The sequence below is a fragment of the Colossoma macropomum genome, unplaced genomic scaffold, assembly GCF_904425465.1.
Source record: "Colossoma macropomum unplaced genomic scaffold, Colossoma_macropomum, whole genome shotgun sequence".
Taxonomy (NCBI): domain Eukaryota; kingdom Metazoa; phylum Chordata; class Actinopteri; order Characiformes; family Serrasalmidae; genus Colossoma; species Colossoma macropomum.
In genome coordinates, this window is record NW_023494803.1 from 8,435,151 (window position 1) to 8,453,483 (window position 18,333).

The 18,333-nt window shown below is 40.3% G+C and overlaps 1 protein-coding gene across 1 annotated transcript in view; it reads left to right on the plus strand.

The window, feature by feature from the left end:
* LOC118824174 (formin-2) overlaps positions 1–18,333 on the plus strand; it is a 77,046-nt gene that overhangs the window by 52,664 nt on the left and 6,049 nt on the right. Inside the window, 7 exon segments of the mRNA XM_036594154.1 lie at positions 1,067–1,128; positions 4,459–4,550; positions 5,881–6,010; positions 8,430–8,576; positions 8,921–8,980; positions 10,936–11,056; positions 17,005–17,097. Coding sequence (XP_036450047.1) covers positions 1,067–1,128; positions 4,459–4,550; positions 5,881–6,010; positions 8,430–8,576; positions 8,921–8,980; positions 10,936–11,056; positions 17,005–17,097 — 705 coding nt within the window.

Here is an 18,333-nt window from a genome sequence, read left to right on the forward strand (position 1 = left end):
AAGGAATGCAGGCCCTGTTATCCTATTAAGTGTGGAGACTTATTATTTCCCAGATAGCAGGCGTACATCGGTCCGCTGGCTTGATAAGGTTCTCACTCCGCAGACCTTTTGCCAGTGCTGGTCCACCCTGGGACCACCCAGATTACTGTCCGTCAGATTTAAAATGTGCACAGCCTTTTATTTTGGAAAATGAACGAAGACAATCATTTCAAACAATTGAGAGAACAATGAATGACTAGGCCGAATAGAAAATGATTTTGTTGAAAATGTTGCTGACACTGTAACTGTGCTAGATTGGTTACAGCTGTATAACCGGCTTTATTTATGATATCACTGTTAAAATTATTTACTAAACTAATTTACAAAGGATAACAAAAGAAAGGAATGATTAATATGTAAACCGGACTGTGAGTGAAAAATGAGAGATTAAAAGTCGTATCCTGTCTAACACTTCTTATACGAGTGGTCCGCCTAGAAAATGCTGAGAAAAAGCCAGTGGGCTGCCAGCTTTGCCATCAGTGGGCCGACAGTAGCCCACTAACCTCTTGCTATCTGAGCTGATCATTCTTCTGTAAGTTCTGTAATGTGCATATTGGTGTGCTGGTGTATATAATGCATGGATGCTAGCTAACTAAGGTAATAACTAATCCATTGTGTAACATGTAGTTTAGATAACAACGCTAGCTAGCACGCTAGATGATTTAGCTAAAGTTGTCAGCTGCTTTAGCTGAAGTTTTAAAGAATGTGATCTGTTACTCACTAAAACTTCAGCTAGACCTGCTGACAACTTTAGCTCAATCATCCAGTGTGCTAGCTAGCATTGTTATCTAAGCTACATGTTAATCAGTTGATTCAAGTTGTTCTGCCTCTTTTATTGTTACTGGAATTTGAATTTTAACATATGTTCTTGAGTTTAATGTGAAAATGTGATTATTAACCTATAATCATCAAATGTTCATTAAATATCTCCGCACTGCTAGGTTCTCTCTGACTGGATCGGTCAAATGACCACTTCCATTTGACGAGATGACCAAAAATGTCTCTTTCTCTTCTCTTTCCCCCACAGCCATCCTGAACATGGACAACACTGTGGTGGATCTGGAGACGCTTCAGGCTCTGTTTGAGAACGTAAGCCGCCCTCCTTCAGAAGCTCTGAGAAAACAGCCCGACTCAGTGTGCGAGATGAGTTGTGACACTCTCACCGCCGCCCCCCGTTATTTTCTGTTATTGGTTCGTTCCGCTCCGGGTCACTGTGAGGCAGCCGGAGTGCGGTTCGCCTGGACACGGAGCCGAGGAAATGTGTGTGTTACATACCAAAACAAACACACAGGCCGCGAACACCGCGGGAATGTACAGGGTTTACCATGGAGCCAGAGAGACCACTGCAGACTGAGAGAGAGGGAGAGAGAGAGGGAGAGGGAGAGAGAGAGAAGGAGAGAGAGAGACATGAAGACATTAACTGGGCTCGGAAAGCAGAAACAGAACAGCTCTGAGTCGAGAGTGAAATGCTGAGTATTCTAACTCCGTTATGTAACTTATTGGCTGATGCATATTTTATTTTTACTAGTTTTGTTTCAAGACCCTTTTAGTCAAAGCAAAAATTTGCTCCTCCATAAAGACTTCAAATCACTTTTAAATAGTTCAAATCACTTTTAAATAGATGTAATAGTGTTGAAGGAACATCAGTGGTTTGGATATTATTACAGTGGCCAACCATGACCATTAGAGCTGGTCCTTCGGTTCAAAACTCTGTCAAAAACACCTCTGTGATGATACTCATTTCTTCTAGCACCTATATGTGATTTCTAATGGTATGTTAGCGCTAAGCTGTTCCACATGAACAATTTTTTGGTTCTCCTAGATTAAACCCAGACATTCAAGGCTTGTAAAAGATATTCTATATATTTTATCTAAAGCTTAAAACAGATATTAACTTATATTTTAGCTTGTATGTATCAGGTTTACAGTGATTCTTTTAGAAATGAGTCCTGGCATAGACCTACTGCTGCTGTTTTCCATTCCTAACCACTAACTGAAACCTGGTTAGGCTGTGACTATTGTCAGCAACTTACGTAGAACTTCCAAAAGGCCTAGAACAGAGGTGGACAACCCAAATGTTAAGAATAGCCATTCTGTCCTTTCAGCGAAAATCAGACCACCTTGGGAGCCACAACATTTTATGTCCATTTTACCATATTGGCTGTAAATATGTCTCAGTATGTGCTGATGTGCTAGTGTAGGCAAAAAATATAACATAAATAAAAAAACAGACTTACTTTGCTCTACTTTAAGCTTTTGCTCAGCTATAGCCACTTTTCTTGCATCTCTGACAGGAAATTTTCCGCAAGAGTATATTCTTGTAAAACGTCTCTCAACGTTTACGAGATCAGCTTCTCATTCGCCAGCTTCTTGTTTGAATTTTCCCATTCCACCTTAAATGGTGCCTTGCCGGAACGTAACTGCTGCACCATATAAGGTGGAACGGGAGAATTTGAATGAGACACTGACTTCAGCTTCATGACTTTTTAGTGTTTGACAGTTTCTTGTTGCAGATTAAACATATCAGGAAACCAGCTGAAGTGCTTATAAATGCCAAACGCCATTATAAAGTCCATTCGTCTCCAAATTATTGATGTTCGTCTTAAATCTTTCTCTTTGCCATTTCATTAGCTACTAGCTAGGTGAGACTGTCTGCGTTACTATGGCAGTTATAGGGTGAATTAGCATATATAGGCTCCAGCAACTAAGACAGTTGGTTGTTAAAACTGTGTTAGAACGATCAGCAGAGCTTTATTTTACTGCAGAATAAGATTATTTTATGTTTTTTAAACATAATTCTGCTTTGGAGCCAAAACAGGGCAGTAAAAGAGCCACAGGTTGCCGACCCCTAACCTAGAGGAACCTTTTTTACTCACAAAGTTTCCCATTTAAATATGATTAGTTCATTAATCTGTGACTTCCTAGTATGCTGATAGAAAATCTAACCTGTAAGGCCTTCAGTTCAGCTCTTGAAGTCCTAACCAATGAGAGAGCTCTGTTGGCTGTTTCTTCCTAGCTACCAATGAGAACATAGCCCTGATTGGATCATTTTGTGTTAGGCACTTCTAGAATTTATAGCATTTTGATTCCAACCAAAATGTAACAATGAAATAAAGGTTTTACTACAATTCTTACAGCTTCAAATACAATATAATATAATACAAAGTATGATATTATATAAATGTGAGGGTTCCCCACTGTGCTGTTACGACATTTAAAACTTATGCAATTAATCACTTTTTTTCAAGTTTTAGAGATGTTAAAATCTTCGGACATCTGGTTCCTATCACTACCACTTTGAACAATTCTGACTTCGGACATCTGAAGTTTCTCTAGAACAGAGCATTTCACACCAAACCACTCTGAATGTCTCTGTTTACATCTTAACAGTTTAATTTTGTGGAAATTTTGAAAAATTGGTGGAATTCCCCTTTTAACAGAAGGCTGTTGTTTTTAAAAACTAAAAGCTCTGTGTTAAATATTCTACAACGGCTTTAAACGTGGCTCAGGTATTCAGATTTTAGAGCCCAAATTGTTGTATAATAAGAAACTGAAAGTTTTTGAGTATTTAAATGTAAAACTGGGAATGTTTGAAAAGACTGAAGAGTTTGCTGAGTCTCTGGAGTGCGAGGGTTGCTGGGATGTTGAGGTTGTTTCTCTTCAGTGTGAGAGACTCCGCACTGTCTCTGACTCCTTCACCCAAAACCACTCAAAACACTCGCTCTCCCCTCCTCTTTCCCCCTGCCCAACTCAACCACAGTAAGCAGGCCAGTGGTCCTTCATCTGCTTCCTCTGCATGAGTGCTCGGGCCTAACACACACACACACACACACACACACACACACACACATTTACTCCTCATTGTGCTACTGATTACTATAATATTCAATAATCACCCCTGAGGCCTTTCCTTTATAAAGCATGACTGGCCCCTTTCGCAATTCATAGCACAACAGCAACCAGTCATCCACAAAACACATAGATGGTTATGTTTAAAGGGGAATTCCACTGTTTTTTTCAAAATTGCAACATGATTAAATGGTTAAGGTGTAAATCATTCAGAGCGTTTTGGTGTGAAACGCTCTGTTCTAGACAAACAGAATCAGAATTGTTCAGTGGTGGTGATAGGAACAAGATGTCCACCTCTAAAATCTCCCTCACAGAAAGTTACTACATGAAATGGTTATGAATGCACTGCCTGATGCCTCAGACACTGTTTTTGGGATACAGTTTTGGCCTAAAGATTATTATTTTTTAAATATATTCAGGGCAGAGTGGGCACAGGCAGAAGAATCTTCTCACCTGATTCCTGTCACCACCACGCAGAACTTTAAAAACTCAGTGGAATTTCCCTTTGAAAGATTGCCAGTGAATGAATATCTCTCTTTATTTTGTCTTCTCTGTCTTGCTGTGGCACAGCGTGCTCAGAAAGAGGAGATGGATCAGATCGAGAGACACATCAAGTCCAACGCAGAGAAGGAGAACGCCAAACCTCTGGACAAGCCTGAACAGTGAGATTTATACATATTCACATTCAAATGCTTTTACAGGGATGAATCAGACTGACCAATCCATGTTCCACCCACGTATGGATTCTTTTGTAGCAACATTTGCCAGGTTGGCAAGTTTTACAGAACATTAGTACCAGTGGGGACCCTCGAGGCTTCTAGGCCACTGTGAAAAAACAAAATGTTTGTAATGTTTAGTTGATTTTGTATTTAATAGACTCATCATGCTTTTTATATGCACTATATAGACAAAAGTATTGGGACACACCTCCTAATTATTGAGTTCAGGTGTTTCAGCCACACTCATTGCTAATAGGTGGATAAAATTAAGCAGACATAGCCTTGCAGTCTCGATAGATGAACACTGGCATGTCTGTCATAGGATGCCACCTCTGCCACAAGTAAGTTTGTGAAATTTCTGTCCTGCTAGATCTGTGGCACCTTGAAACTCACATGTGTCAGGGTCAATTCCTCGCGGGCCAAAACACTGCAGACTTCAGCACACTGCCTCATTAAACTCACCTGATTCACCTCATCAGCTAATTAGCAAGGCCTTCATTCAGAGTGTTAGATGAGGTAAACACTGATCTCCATGGCACTGGAAGATCCCCAGTTTGACTTGCCTGCTCTACATGTACTGTAGTGATACTCATTACATTTTGTTTGGAAAGGGTTGAATTCTAGAAATGCCTAATAGAAAATTATTCAATCAGGATTTTTTTTCCTCTATGGTATCTAGGTAGATACTGCCAAGCAAGCTTTTTCCATTATGCAATAGGCTGACCAGTGCATTTCAGTCAGTTGTTAGAAATGGAAAACAGCAATGTAATGTCTGATAACAAACTACTAGAATCCCATAGGGGTGCTAGCAGAAATCAGCAGTGCCATAGATGTTTGCCTTTGTTTTGAAATCTGTGGTCCAAACTGAAGGCTCAGCATTACTAGTCGCAGTTTGCCACTGAGTAGCACCGTTTTCCAAAACTCAAATTGTGTCAAAATACCTACATTTAGAGTTGATTATTAACTTTACATTATTTTTATTTTGTACACTTGTGATCACACTATTAGGATAGATGGAGTGTTTTTGTCATGTAATGGAAAGTCCACAGGTAAAATGTCCTTCAGAGTAACTTCAGTCAGGCTACAGTAGCCACTAGTGTAGACTACGACTTTAACTTAGCTAGCTAGCAATGCTAAAACAGCTGAAGCTGGTGAACTTTCTGTCTGTGATTTTTCACATATGCACTAAACAAATTGCATATGAAAATAAGTAACACTCTCTAAATTTGTGGGCGGAGCATCGGTAGGTCAATGAACAGCTGTTTGTGTGTAGGTTCCTGCTGCAGCTGGCGGAGGTCCCTCAGTTTTCTGGGCGTGTTTTCTGCATTCTGTTCCAGTCCACCTTCACCGAGTGCATCTCCAACGTCCAGCGCAAAATCCACCTGCTGCAGCGGGTCTGCACGGTGAGAATAAGAGAAATGCTGAACAAAACAAATTCATAATTGAACTCCATGTTCTGTTAGTTATTATTGAATGTGAAATATCAGACATTTGAGAGAGATGGAATGAATGGAGACCTTTTTGAATGTTCTTTGCTGAAAATTTGGATTGGCTACTGTCAGTGTCACATTACAGTCTTTACATTTGAAAACTCCATAACTAACACGCCAGCTTGTTAGATGCAGACCTCTGAAGTCGTACGTCTTCCTGTTCTTGACGTCATGCCCATATAAGGAACTCCAGGTCTGAGCTAATTTCTCTATGGCAAAAGGAGTTGTGTTGTTGAAAATTGTTACTATTGCACACTGTGATAAAATGTTACAAACCTTTTATATTTACCATGTGTACATTTTTCCTTTGAGCGATGCCGGATCGTCTGAATTATGAGGTCATTAAGGATTGGAAATATGAGTGTGGGGTACATGCAAGCTAACCCTGCTGCTACTGCTGCTAAACTTCCATCATGAGACGGACATTACTATTTTCTACTGGGCAGGGCAGATGTTCTTCAAAATCGTCATTCATTTTTTTCTGTATGCATTTGCCAAATTGTCATTTTAGGGCAGAACAAAATAAACAGACCTTTAGAGTATGGATATCATTTATAATATGAAAGTTTGGCTGAACAACGTTCATTTATTCCCCACTCTGCCGCAGCAGTGAGATGTGAGCATACTCCATGGGTCCCTCACGGATATCTTCCTAAGTTAAAGTCAAGCTGAAATCAAAATTGACCTTTTCTACCTCATTTATTCACCTTCCTGTTTATAATAAGTATGAGTCATCATGTCATGTAAAAGACTATTTTTTTTTCTCCATAAGCATACTGATGTTTGCCTGCCTCTGAAACATCATCTGAGTTTTTATTATTCTGTCCAAGGTTTCTGATTTATTCTGATTTAAAATTTTTGATAATATACCCCAATAATATCGTGTTTCACCTCCTCCTCCCACCATCTCTACATATCATTGAGAGAAAATGCTCAGCCAGCTCAGAGACACCCACGCTTCACTGTATGGAAGGAAAATTAATTATAATTTCCCATTCATGTAACTTAATGAACATTCAAAAATTCTAACTTCAATTCCAAAAAAGTACAGTATATGAAACACTAATAAAACAGAACGCAAGATTAGTAAATTCTGCTTGATCTGTTTTCAGTTGGAAACTGCATTAAATTGTATATATTTTTTTAAATTTCAGAATAGACAAATTTGGAAATCATTTTGAATTTGATACCTGCAACACATTCCAAAAAGTTGAGACAGGAACATATTTATCACTGTTTTGAAAGTGGATTTTTTTGCTGTTTATCTGTTATGCGTGTGTTGAGCAGCATAACTAAACAAGACCTCTGTTGACATATTTTCTGCTTTATAATGTGCAACACATTTCAGTGGTCTTCATAGGTGTGTAAGTTGCCCATTAACCCACCACCACACAGTGAGAGATGGTGGATTTTTAACTTTACGCAGGTAACAGTCTGGGTTGTGCTTTTCCTGTTCGGCCTGTTATTTCCATAAACAGTCTGAAATGTTGACTCAAAGGACCACAACACACATCTCCATGGTTTTTACATACAGTAGCCATGTTTACATGCAGCCTAATAATCCGTAAATAACCTGACTAATAGCTCAATCTGAATATGTCCATGTATACACCTCAATCGCAATAGACTAGTCCGATTGAGGCCATTCGGAATACAATTTCTATCCGATTGAACGAGGTGGGTGATCCTATAAATAATCCGTTAAATAGAAGAATAATAAAAAATAATGTAAACGCCTGTATCTGATTATATTCCCATTCAGAAAGTTTGTTCTGAGCATGTGCGTCGCATCATAGTGAAAGTTTATACCGTTCAACATGGCGGGAGCAGAAAATGGTCTGCAGAGGAGACGAAGTTTATGCTCTGATCTTTAAAAGATGGCAGTGGGACAGACGTCCAGTTTATGCGTCTCAGAACACGACGTCTTCTTCTCGGCCTTCTTTAATAAGGACATGCGAAGGACATTTTCCTGAGTCTGACATCATTTTAAAGTGATTAAAAACACAAGAACTGCTCACTGCTGCTCATCTCACTCTGACTGGACTCACATGATGCTGGTTGTCATGGTAACGACTACATTAAGTGTTTCTCTACGCATGCACATAATTGTGGATCGGATTATTTGTAGTGAGCATGTAAACAGAGATTTTCCATCAGATTGTTGAGTAAAGTGTTAATAAACACCTCAGTCTTAATGTATAAGCGTAATGTATTTAATTGGATTGGCAAAAATCTTTGCATGTCAGCACAGCGATTGTCTCGCTCAGGTACAACATTGGTCTCTCTCACTCTCTCTCTCTCTCTCTCTCTCTCTCTCTGTCTCACTCTCTAGACTCTGAAGTCTGGTGAAGGTGTTCTGCAGGTTCTTGGGCTGGTTCTGGCATTGGGCAACTTCATGAACGGAGGGAACAGGAGCAGAGGGCAGGCGGACGGCTTCACTCTGGACATCCTTCCTAAACTCAAAGACGTCAAAAGCAGTGTGAGTTGGGAGCGACTTTCACTATCATCCTCATCCTCATCATCATCATCATCAGTTCTCTTCATTATCCCTTATTTTATCTTAAATGGATTAACCCCTTAAATGGCTAAGGCTCAAAGTTTTAGCACACACTTCTATAACCTAAGAATAGCTCAGTCAATTTGCACTGAAGCCCTGTAATTACTCAATAATAAGCCTTAGTATGTAATAAACCTGGAATTTTAAGGGGTTAAAGATAAATGGTACAGTGTGGCTCCTAATTACAGTCACTGAAAGACTGTTTAACTTCCTTACTCTCTCTCTCTCTCTCTCTCTCTCTCTCTCTCTCTCTCTCTCTCCATCAGGATAACTCCCAGAGTCTTCTGTCCTTCATTGTTGCTTACTATCTGCGACACTTTGATGAGGTATGTTTTCCGTTCCTGTTTATTTGATTCTCTCTCTTGTTCTCTTTCTCACTCTGTCCACTGATTTGGCTCTGAATCCCGGCCAGTTTTTTCATCAGGACCGCTCGCCTGAGGACAGCGGTGCTTTGTTTTTTTCGTTTCATCACTCTTATTTGGCTTTTTCGCTGCCGCCTCCTTTTGATGCAGCGGCTGGCTGCCGGCTCAAAGCAGCAGGCCTGTAAATAAGCGACGGCTGCAGATGTGGACGGCATGACGCAGGGCTTTCTAATTGAGAAAAGCTGAGCGGCAGGTTGAGTCTGGACCCTGCTAACCGTGCGGTCAGCAGAGCAAAAGGGCCGTGCTTGGGTGTTTCAGCTATAGCCCTCAGGTCCTGCACCAAAAATAGTCTGATTTTTTTTCTTGACCATTTTCCAACCTCTCTTTTTCCCTTAGAATTAAACAGTCTGTTGTATCTGTACATTTAATTAATATATATGTAAAATACCTCTCTTCTGATTGGCTGCCCTGTATTGTGCCTCATTCTAAAAGCTGTCCAGAGTGAAGTGTTAAAAATTAGACTGAAAAAAATTAAACGTTAGCTGCTCTTTTCAGATGTGTGGATCTTTTGGAACGCTGCAGTGATCCATTTGCCTCCTGACAGCCATGAACAGCACAACGTTTAATCATTTTTCCACATCTTCAGTTCCAGTAAATCTGCTACAGACTGTTGGAAGTAACAACATGCAACATAACCTCATTAGGAATGGGCAGGGCTGAAATGTTGTTTTCATGGTTGTGACATCATAACCATGATGAATTCAAAACAGGCTGTTTTTGCAGCTTAGTCTCCATATATGGACTGTAGGGACTGGGGTGTAAACAGTACTGTTTTAAACTTTAACAATGTTTACTCTTTTATTTCAAAGGAGATTTGGTTGTCTTAGATTTGGCTCCTTTAAACGTTGAACCAAAAGATTGTGGCTGAATATGCAGGAGCTTTCAAATGCTGCATTAGTACGTTTTTCTGCTCGATACATATGGGATCTAATTAGGGCCTGATTTTGAAGATGGAGGAAATTAGATTGATGGAAAATTTGTGGATTTTCATTTTGATCTCATTCATATCCCCAAACAGTCTGTCCCTCATATAATTGGTCTGTTTAGGTGATTTTACATGTGTGTGTGTGTGTGTGTGTGTGCGTGTGCGTTTAGTGTGCATATGTGTGGACCAAATGTTCCCTGAATGATGGAAAACATGAATGTTTTGACGCTGTTGGAACATTTGGCTGTTTTTCCTCAAAGCTACAGCTTTTATTAGAAAAAAAAAGAAAAAAGCTACATTTTGGTTGAGGAGGTAAAAGAGCAACTCCAGCAATTTTAAAATAATTAAATGGTTAAGATGTAAACAAAGTGATTCAGAGTGTTTTGATGTGAAATATTCTTTTCTAGAGAAACATACAGAGTCAGAATTGTTTACAGTGGTGGTGATAGGAACCAGGCATCTGAGGTGTTTAATGCCTCTAAAATCTCCTCAGAGAGCATTAAATGGTTACTAAAATGCTGTCTGATGCCTGAGACATTGCTTTCTTGATTTAGAGTTTTGTCCTAAAACCTGTTTTAAGAGTTTATGGTGGAGAGGTACATTTAGAGAGTTCTAAAAGAAAACTTTTTTTCAGATTTATCACTATTCTACCATCATCAACCTTCCATATAAAAACTTAGAAGACACGTGTAGGTTCACTGGTGGTTTTGGATAGTAAATAAAATGTCTATATGTTGTAGACATTGTGACCCCTGGTTCTCGTCACCACCACTGTAAAGACAGCTGAGTCTGCAAATTGCTCTATAATTTCACATCAGTCTGAATGAGAACTATACATAATAAACAAAATATAGTGAAATTCTTCTTTAAGGTTGTGGTTTGTGTGTGTGTGTGTGTGTGTGTGTGTGTGTGTGTGTGTGTGTGTGTGTGTCAGGATGCAGGTAGAGAGACTTGTGTGTATCCACTCCCGGAGCCTCAGGACCTTTTCCAGGCATCCCAAATGAAGTTTGATGATTTTCAGAGAGATCTACGCAAACTACGTAAAGACCTTAATGGTGAGTCACACACACACACACACACACACACACACACACACACACACAGGAACAATGTTGTTTATCTCGTAACAGTGGCGTATGTCCAGGTCTGGGATAGTCGACGTTCTTCAAGTTCTTGTAGTCGACGTGTTGGATGTGAGAAAAAGACATTAAGATCTGAGTGACTTTGACAAGGGCCAAATCGTTAACGCCAGATTGCCAGACTCCAAGCAGCTTGTAGAATGCTGCCGGTCAGCAGTGGTGAATGCTTACTGACAGTGGTCAAAGGAGGGACAAACCACAAACCGACAACAGGGTGTTGGGCACCCAAGGCTCATCGTTGAACGAGGGCAACGAAGGTTATGTCACCTGGTCTGAACTAACAGAAGGGCTACTGTGGCACAAGTCACAGAAATGATAATGGTTATAGGAGGAACGTGTTACAACACAGTGCAGCACACCCTGCTGTGTATGGAGCTGCATTGCTGCAGACCAGTCCAAGTGTCCAAGCTGACCTCTGTAGACCATCGAAAGCACCCACAATTGGTACAAAAGCATCCAAACTGGACCATGGAGCAACAGAAGAAGGTCGCTTGCTCTGATGAATCCCATTTTCTTTTGCACCACATGGATAGCTGGGTATGCATGCTCCATTTACCTGGGGAAGTGATGGCACCAGGATGCACTGTGGGAAGAGGACAAGCCAGTGGAGGAAGTGTGATGCTCTAGGCAATGTTCTGCTGGGAAACCCAGCATCCAGGCATCCATGTAGATGTCAATTTGACACATGCCGCCTACCTAAACATCACTGCGGAACAATGCTATTCCCTGAAGGCAGTGGCCTCTTTTAGCAGGATAATGTGTCCTGCCACACTGAACAGATCATTCAAAAACAGTTTGAGGAACATGATGAAGATTCCAAGGTGTTGTTCTGGCCTCCAGATTCCGTGGGATGTGCTGGAACAAGAAGGCTGAACCACAGTGACTCCACCTTGTAACTTGCAGGACATTAAGGATCTGCTGCCTTCAGAGGTCTTGTAGAGTCCATGCTTTGGTGGGTCAGTCTGTTTTGGCGTCATGTGGAGGACCAACCATTGGTCATTAAATTTTGCTCATTGGTGTAGTTTCAGTGCATATATCTTTTGACTTTGTTCTTATAATTATGAACAAAACGTACGTGTTCATAAGCACAAACAGCGACAGTTTTTGGGAGTTACTGCCTGGAGATGCCCACGGTAAGAAGTAACTTGCGTTTTGCAGCACTGTGGTTCAATTTTGGTGCATTCCTCTCCGCAAACCATTTTCAGTTCTCCAAGGTGACAAGGATGCCTCTGTGGGACTCGCAATTCCTCTTTTCTTTATATTAACAAAAACATAAAAAGGTGTGCTACAGTTGGATTTTTTTGCCAGCGCTGTGTGACTTGGTACTTCGGTAGCTATAAAAGAATGATTTATAGGCAGAAGATGGACAGGTCACTAACAACTTTGCAAGTGTGAAATATGACGTGACTGTACCATCATCACTTTTACGGGGATTCACACTCTAGTCCGGGAGGGCTGGTTTTCCCAGCTCTAATACATCTATTTCAATTCTCAACTAATTAGCAAGACTTACCACGGTGCTTCACTCTGACTGGCCTGCACTGAGCTACATTTTTGCACTCATTGGCACCACATTCCCACAAGCCCATGAAGACATTGATCTTCTATTGAGAGTTTTTATTGGGTCACAGGCTGGTGCTTGTAGTGATCAGCACCGCATGATCCACAGCTTGTCCGCAGCCTCTAGCGTTAGAACAAACAAAACATTGAAACAAACAAACAAGAGCACGCTGATCTGTAGCACACCACAACAACAGCTCTCAAACATTTCACTCTCCAGCTTTTTTCATCGCCCTCTGTTCTGAAACAACCCCCGGTGCTTTCTCTTTAATTAGCCTCAGCTGGAAAGATGGATCAAATTATTTCTTGTTAAGCCCTAATTAGCATAATTCAGTGGTTGTGGTGAATGTGGCTGATTGCTTGTTTGTGTCCAAGCCAGAGACCTGCTTGTTTTAATGAATCTCACCGTTTACAACCATTAACAAGACAGTTTTTTCATTCTTCTCTATTCTCGGAGTTTGAAATGACATAAGTGGTGCATGTGCCGCTGCTTAGTCCATACAAAGTAAAGAAGCAGCCATGCACTTCCAGAATGTTGGTCGGGTAATCACGTTATATTAATCTTGTGCTATAAAGCAAACCATAGAAATAACCTCAGGTTATATTATTGCATTATTTATGTGCTACATTTAGATAGCCAAGGTGGCTAGCTAGTGATGAAAATGAGAACAGGTAAAAGCTTTTATTTTAAATGTGACATAATCATGGAAGTCTATATGCGACAAACCAATGCTAGCTAGATCAGCATTTCTCACTGCCCACCTGCTCGGATATGTCCTCATCCTGCTTGAGTAGCTTTATCATTCTTGTCTTTTTGGTGCCACGTTGCTGCTGCCGTCTGTCTTTACATGATTCACGTATGAAAACTGCTACAAAATGCCAAATGATAATGCCAAAAAAAGTAATGGACTCTGTAGAGCTGGCTGTTGTGTCTTGTGTCAGCCAGTATCAGATTCACATCGTCAAGCTGAATTTGATATGCTAATCTCTCTAGGCTGATGTTAGCTTCATATTTAAATTTGTCACTGATTTAACCTCTGAATGATTACGGAGATGCACTTGGATGTAACATTCATAGTTTGTCTGAGTGTTCCAAAGCACTACCGTCCCACTCAGAATTCTCCTGACTCTCCTGATTATCCACTCTGGCACTGGGCTGGTGCTTTACCTTCACCAATCACAAGGCTGACATGGTTTGTCCCACCAACACAAACTCAACCAATCTGTGGGCAGGCTAACAACCAAGCAAAAGCCAGCATCGCAAGCATAACAGAGCTAGCAAGCTACCTCATCTGTCTGTCTGTTTATGTTTGTTTGTTGTTTCCTTCTTCTATTTGTCCAGGTTAACATGCTGTGTGTGTACAATTCCTGGATGTACATCCAGCAGTAAAGTGAATAGCTCATTCGAATTTTAGGACCACGCCCAGACGGTTCTCAGAAATGTCTGGTCAGCATTTTTTAAGTTTTAGCATATTTCTATCTTGTTTACTGTGCTCCCTGGGACTCTTAGCTAAGCTAAATAAATAAAGCTCTAATTTCCCAGTGTAGAACTGGTTAACATCATCCTGTCTGCCATCCTCTGAAAAATCCAAGTAGTGCTCCGTTTGGTAGCAGATCTAAAGGAAACTGTTTGAGAAAAGACCAAAGGGAGAGCTTAAGGGTTTATATACATCCTTATGGATTTTCTTAAGGGATAAGGACTAAAGATGTTTTATGAAAGCAGGCAAAAGACTCATGTTAAGCCCAGACAAGTAAATTTTCTGAGTGGGGTTTCATTGGACCTATAGTTTGCTTTGGAATTAAGACAGCTGAACACACATTTGCATTTGAACACCACTTGCTGTTATATGAATCACAAGAGCCGTCAAAAAGGTCCAGCTTTCAAAGTGAATAAAGGCTGAAAACCATGAATATAAACCGACCAAAATCGCTTTCGATTTACCTGCTAAACCGATCAAGCCTCGGTTTTCTTTGTGCAAACGAACGTTAGCTTCTCCAGCAAAGTGCTTTATTTCTCAAACTACTCACAATTCAAACCGCTGAAAGCTCTCAGACTCCCCACGGGACCACGCGCATGGCTTTGCTCTTCAAGCAGCCGACTACGCCAGGGGTCCATACAGTGAATGAATCATCACCTGGGGGGTTAGCATGCAGAGCTAAGTGCTAAAGCAGATGTTAGCAGCTTTGACAGTGGCGGGGGGGTTAGTAGAGCAGGTAGGCCAGCCGGCCTTAACCCCCACTGGGCTCCGGGTTAGCATACTGAAACATGCTCACAAGAGATTAGCATGTGGCGAAGAGATTAGCATGTGCGCTGCGCTGGCATGCCAGGTCCTTATTCATCATGAGCAGTGATGGGAGTGAGCCGACGTCTCAGGAGCTCCATAGAGCGCATGCATCACTCAGCAAGACGGCGGGAGGAAACGGCAACAGGATTTGTTAGCGCTGGTTAGCATGTTGATGGTTTAGCAGAGCTGGAAGGCCTCTGCTAAAACAGCATTGCTGAAATGTTTTTTTCCCAAATGTCTTTTGCCTTTCAGTTTAACCCTGTCGGACTGACCGGACACAATTGCACAATGTCTGTAGAGCAACCCTGCTCTGTGAGATGAGAAATGAGGAATGAGAAATGAGAAATGAGGGTGGGTTGGCGGGGGTTGTCACTGGTTTAACCTCTGAATGATTAGGGAGATGCACTTGGATGTAACATTCATAGTTTGTCTGAGTACTAAGCACTCCAAAGCACTACCGTCCCAATGAGGAACAATGAGAAATGTTGGGCTAATCAGAAAGTTTGTCCGTTTTCCTTGTCTTATCAAACCATGTAAATCTGTAGAAAAAACTGTCAGTTTGCTGCTGTTTAGGGACTAATGTCTCCTACTATATGAGCTTTTATATGAGCTTTTATTCAGGTCGTTTATGGACTAACGTTTCTTATTGTGGTGTATGGGGATGTGTATTGAGGTTGTTTGTGGACTAATATATCCTATTCTGGTGTATAGAGGTGTTTATTGAGGTCGTTTATGGACTCATATCTCCTATTCTTGTGTAAAGGGTTGTTCAGATAGACAGACAGACAGACAGACAGATAGACAGGACTATGCAGAAAATAAAAAATAGAAATAAAACTAGACATAAGTATAAGAGTAGAAATAAAAGTATCTATATTTGCATATTTACATAGCATATAAGACAGATTTGTTGTATTTACATGATAGCAGGTACTGAATGGTATGAGGTCTAAAAGCACAATGAGTATGGACATAGCATTACAGTGTAAAGTGCGCAGAGAGTCATCACAGTAGCAATTATGATATATTGCACAGTGTGTATTAATCTGAGAGGTGATATAGTGATGTGGTTCAGCTCAGTTCTGACAGCAGGAGATCAGTACCATCTCTGAAGTCGGGAGACTGGTTATAGAGCCGTATAGCAGTGGGTAAGAAAGATCTCACACGGCGCTCTTTAACACAGCGCAGCTGTAACAGTCGGCCACTGTGCTTCTCTGTTTATCCGGTGTAGCATGCAGGGGGTGTGAGGTGTTGTCCAAGATGGCTAACAGCTTGTTGAGCGTCCTTTGTTCTGCCACAACCTCTAAAGAAAAAATGTATTGTTTATAAAAAATTATAAAAGTTTATTACATAAAAAAGCTATTTATGGTCTAACATCTCCTAATGTATAGAGGTGTCTATTGAAGTAGTTTATGGACTAATATCTACTATTCTAGTGTATAGGGGTGTTTATTGAGGTTGTGCAATAGGTCACCTATTGTAGTGTAAGGAAGTTTTTATTGAGATTGTTAGGCTAATATATCCTGTTGTAGTTTATAGGGGTGTATTTTGAAGTTGTTCATGGCCCATTATATGATATTTAAAGGTATACCCGTATTTATTGAGGTTCTTTATGGACTAATATCTCCTATTGTAGCATATAGGAGTATTTTTGAGGTCATTTATGGACTTATATTTCCTATTTCCTGCTTATTATGGCTGTTATGGACTAATATATTCTGTTCTAGTGTATAACAGTGTAATTAGAGTTTTTTATAGACTGATATATTCTAGCATATATGAATGCTTATAAATGGGCTAAGATATGTTGTTGTAGCACATAGAATTTATTGAAGTTGTTTATGGACTAATATTATAGACTAATCTGTTTATGGATGAATGTTATGGAGTAATCTTCTATTCTAGCATATAGGGGTGTGTATTGAGGCTGTTATGAACTAATATCTCCAGTTCTAGTGTATACTGTTCTAGTCTACTTTGAGGTAATGTTCATTTTAACTTCATGTCCTGTTCCTGCAGCCTGCTCGTCTGAGACGGTGAAGGTGTGTGCTGCGTCCTCAGAGGAACATCTGCAGCCGTTTAAAGACAAAATGGAGCAGTTCCTTACTCGGGGTAAGAGATGCAAACCAAACATGGACGCACACGGCTTATATACTGAGACGCACATACAATACATAAAGCCACTCACGCAAAAGAGAGGAGCTTATTATGACTACATGATGAATAGCCGTGTACCTAAGCACATGATCTGTGTTGGGCTCACACACTACGGCCTGACTAAGCATTTGGCCACTAAAGTCAGTTGGTATTAAGGTTCAGCAGATATAGTATCTGTGGAAATCTCCTAATAGAGCACTGATATATAAGAAAACCACATTCAGGAATAAATATCAAACATACTAATAAATGTAATAAGTAGCCTCTTAAATATATGTGCACTATCGCGCCCTTCATTTACCTAATTTTAAGTCAAGATGGCCATTAAGGTTAATTTTTTTATTTTTAAGCGTCAGGAACATATAAAATGGATAGCTCCGGTCCTAAAATCTGATTGGCTGAGGCGTGTTCGAAGCTGTTGTGGATGAGGATGAGTCCTAAATGACTACTTCTTAAACTGTATTTTGCACTGTTGTGGTGCAGGATCCAGTATTTAAATTCCTAAGTAGTGCACTATGTAGGGAGCAGGGAGCTATTTGAGATTCAGCCCCAGTGTGAGAAGAGGGTGCCACTGGATTGGTGCCGAATAAAACCTACAGAGGTAATTTGGTGACCAAAAAGTACTTATAAAGCGAAGATTTTTGCATTAAACAGTGCTGTATTATCATATGTTCATTGTTATATGACGAATTTTTTAAAAAATTCATAAAATGGCGACAGAACATTCTCCTCATTCAGCGGTCAATGGTTGCTTGGCAACGATACTGTACTCTAAACGAACTACATTTCTTGGTGGAATACTTGTTTATTTGATTATTATTAATAATAATGTTAATTATTTTCTGAAAAATCATGTATTTTATCATATTTTATCAACTGTGCGTTACTGTGATTTTATCACAGGAAGGGAGTTTTAGGCACTCCTCTTCAGAAACACCCTTCCCGTGATAAAATCAAGGTAACATGCAGCCTCTTGTGTGTTTATTACACACTACATTTGTTTAACGTTGAAAACTGTAAATTAGATATTTTTTCACCAAAATATTGTTTTAATCCACGACTGCCCTCCTTCTCGCTGTGCTTCTGTATTCATTTCTTCATAACCATACCCACATGTGCTTCCTCAGTTGGGGTATCTAGGTGGGGTCTTTTCCTCATGTTGCCCCGTTCCTTTGATCCAGAAGCTCTAGG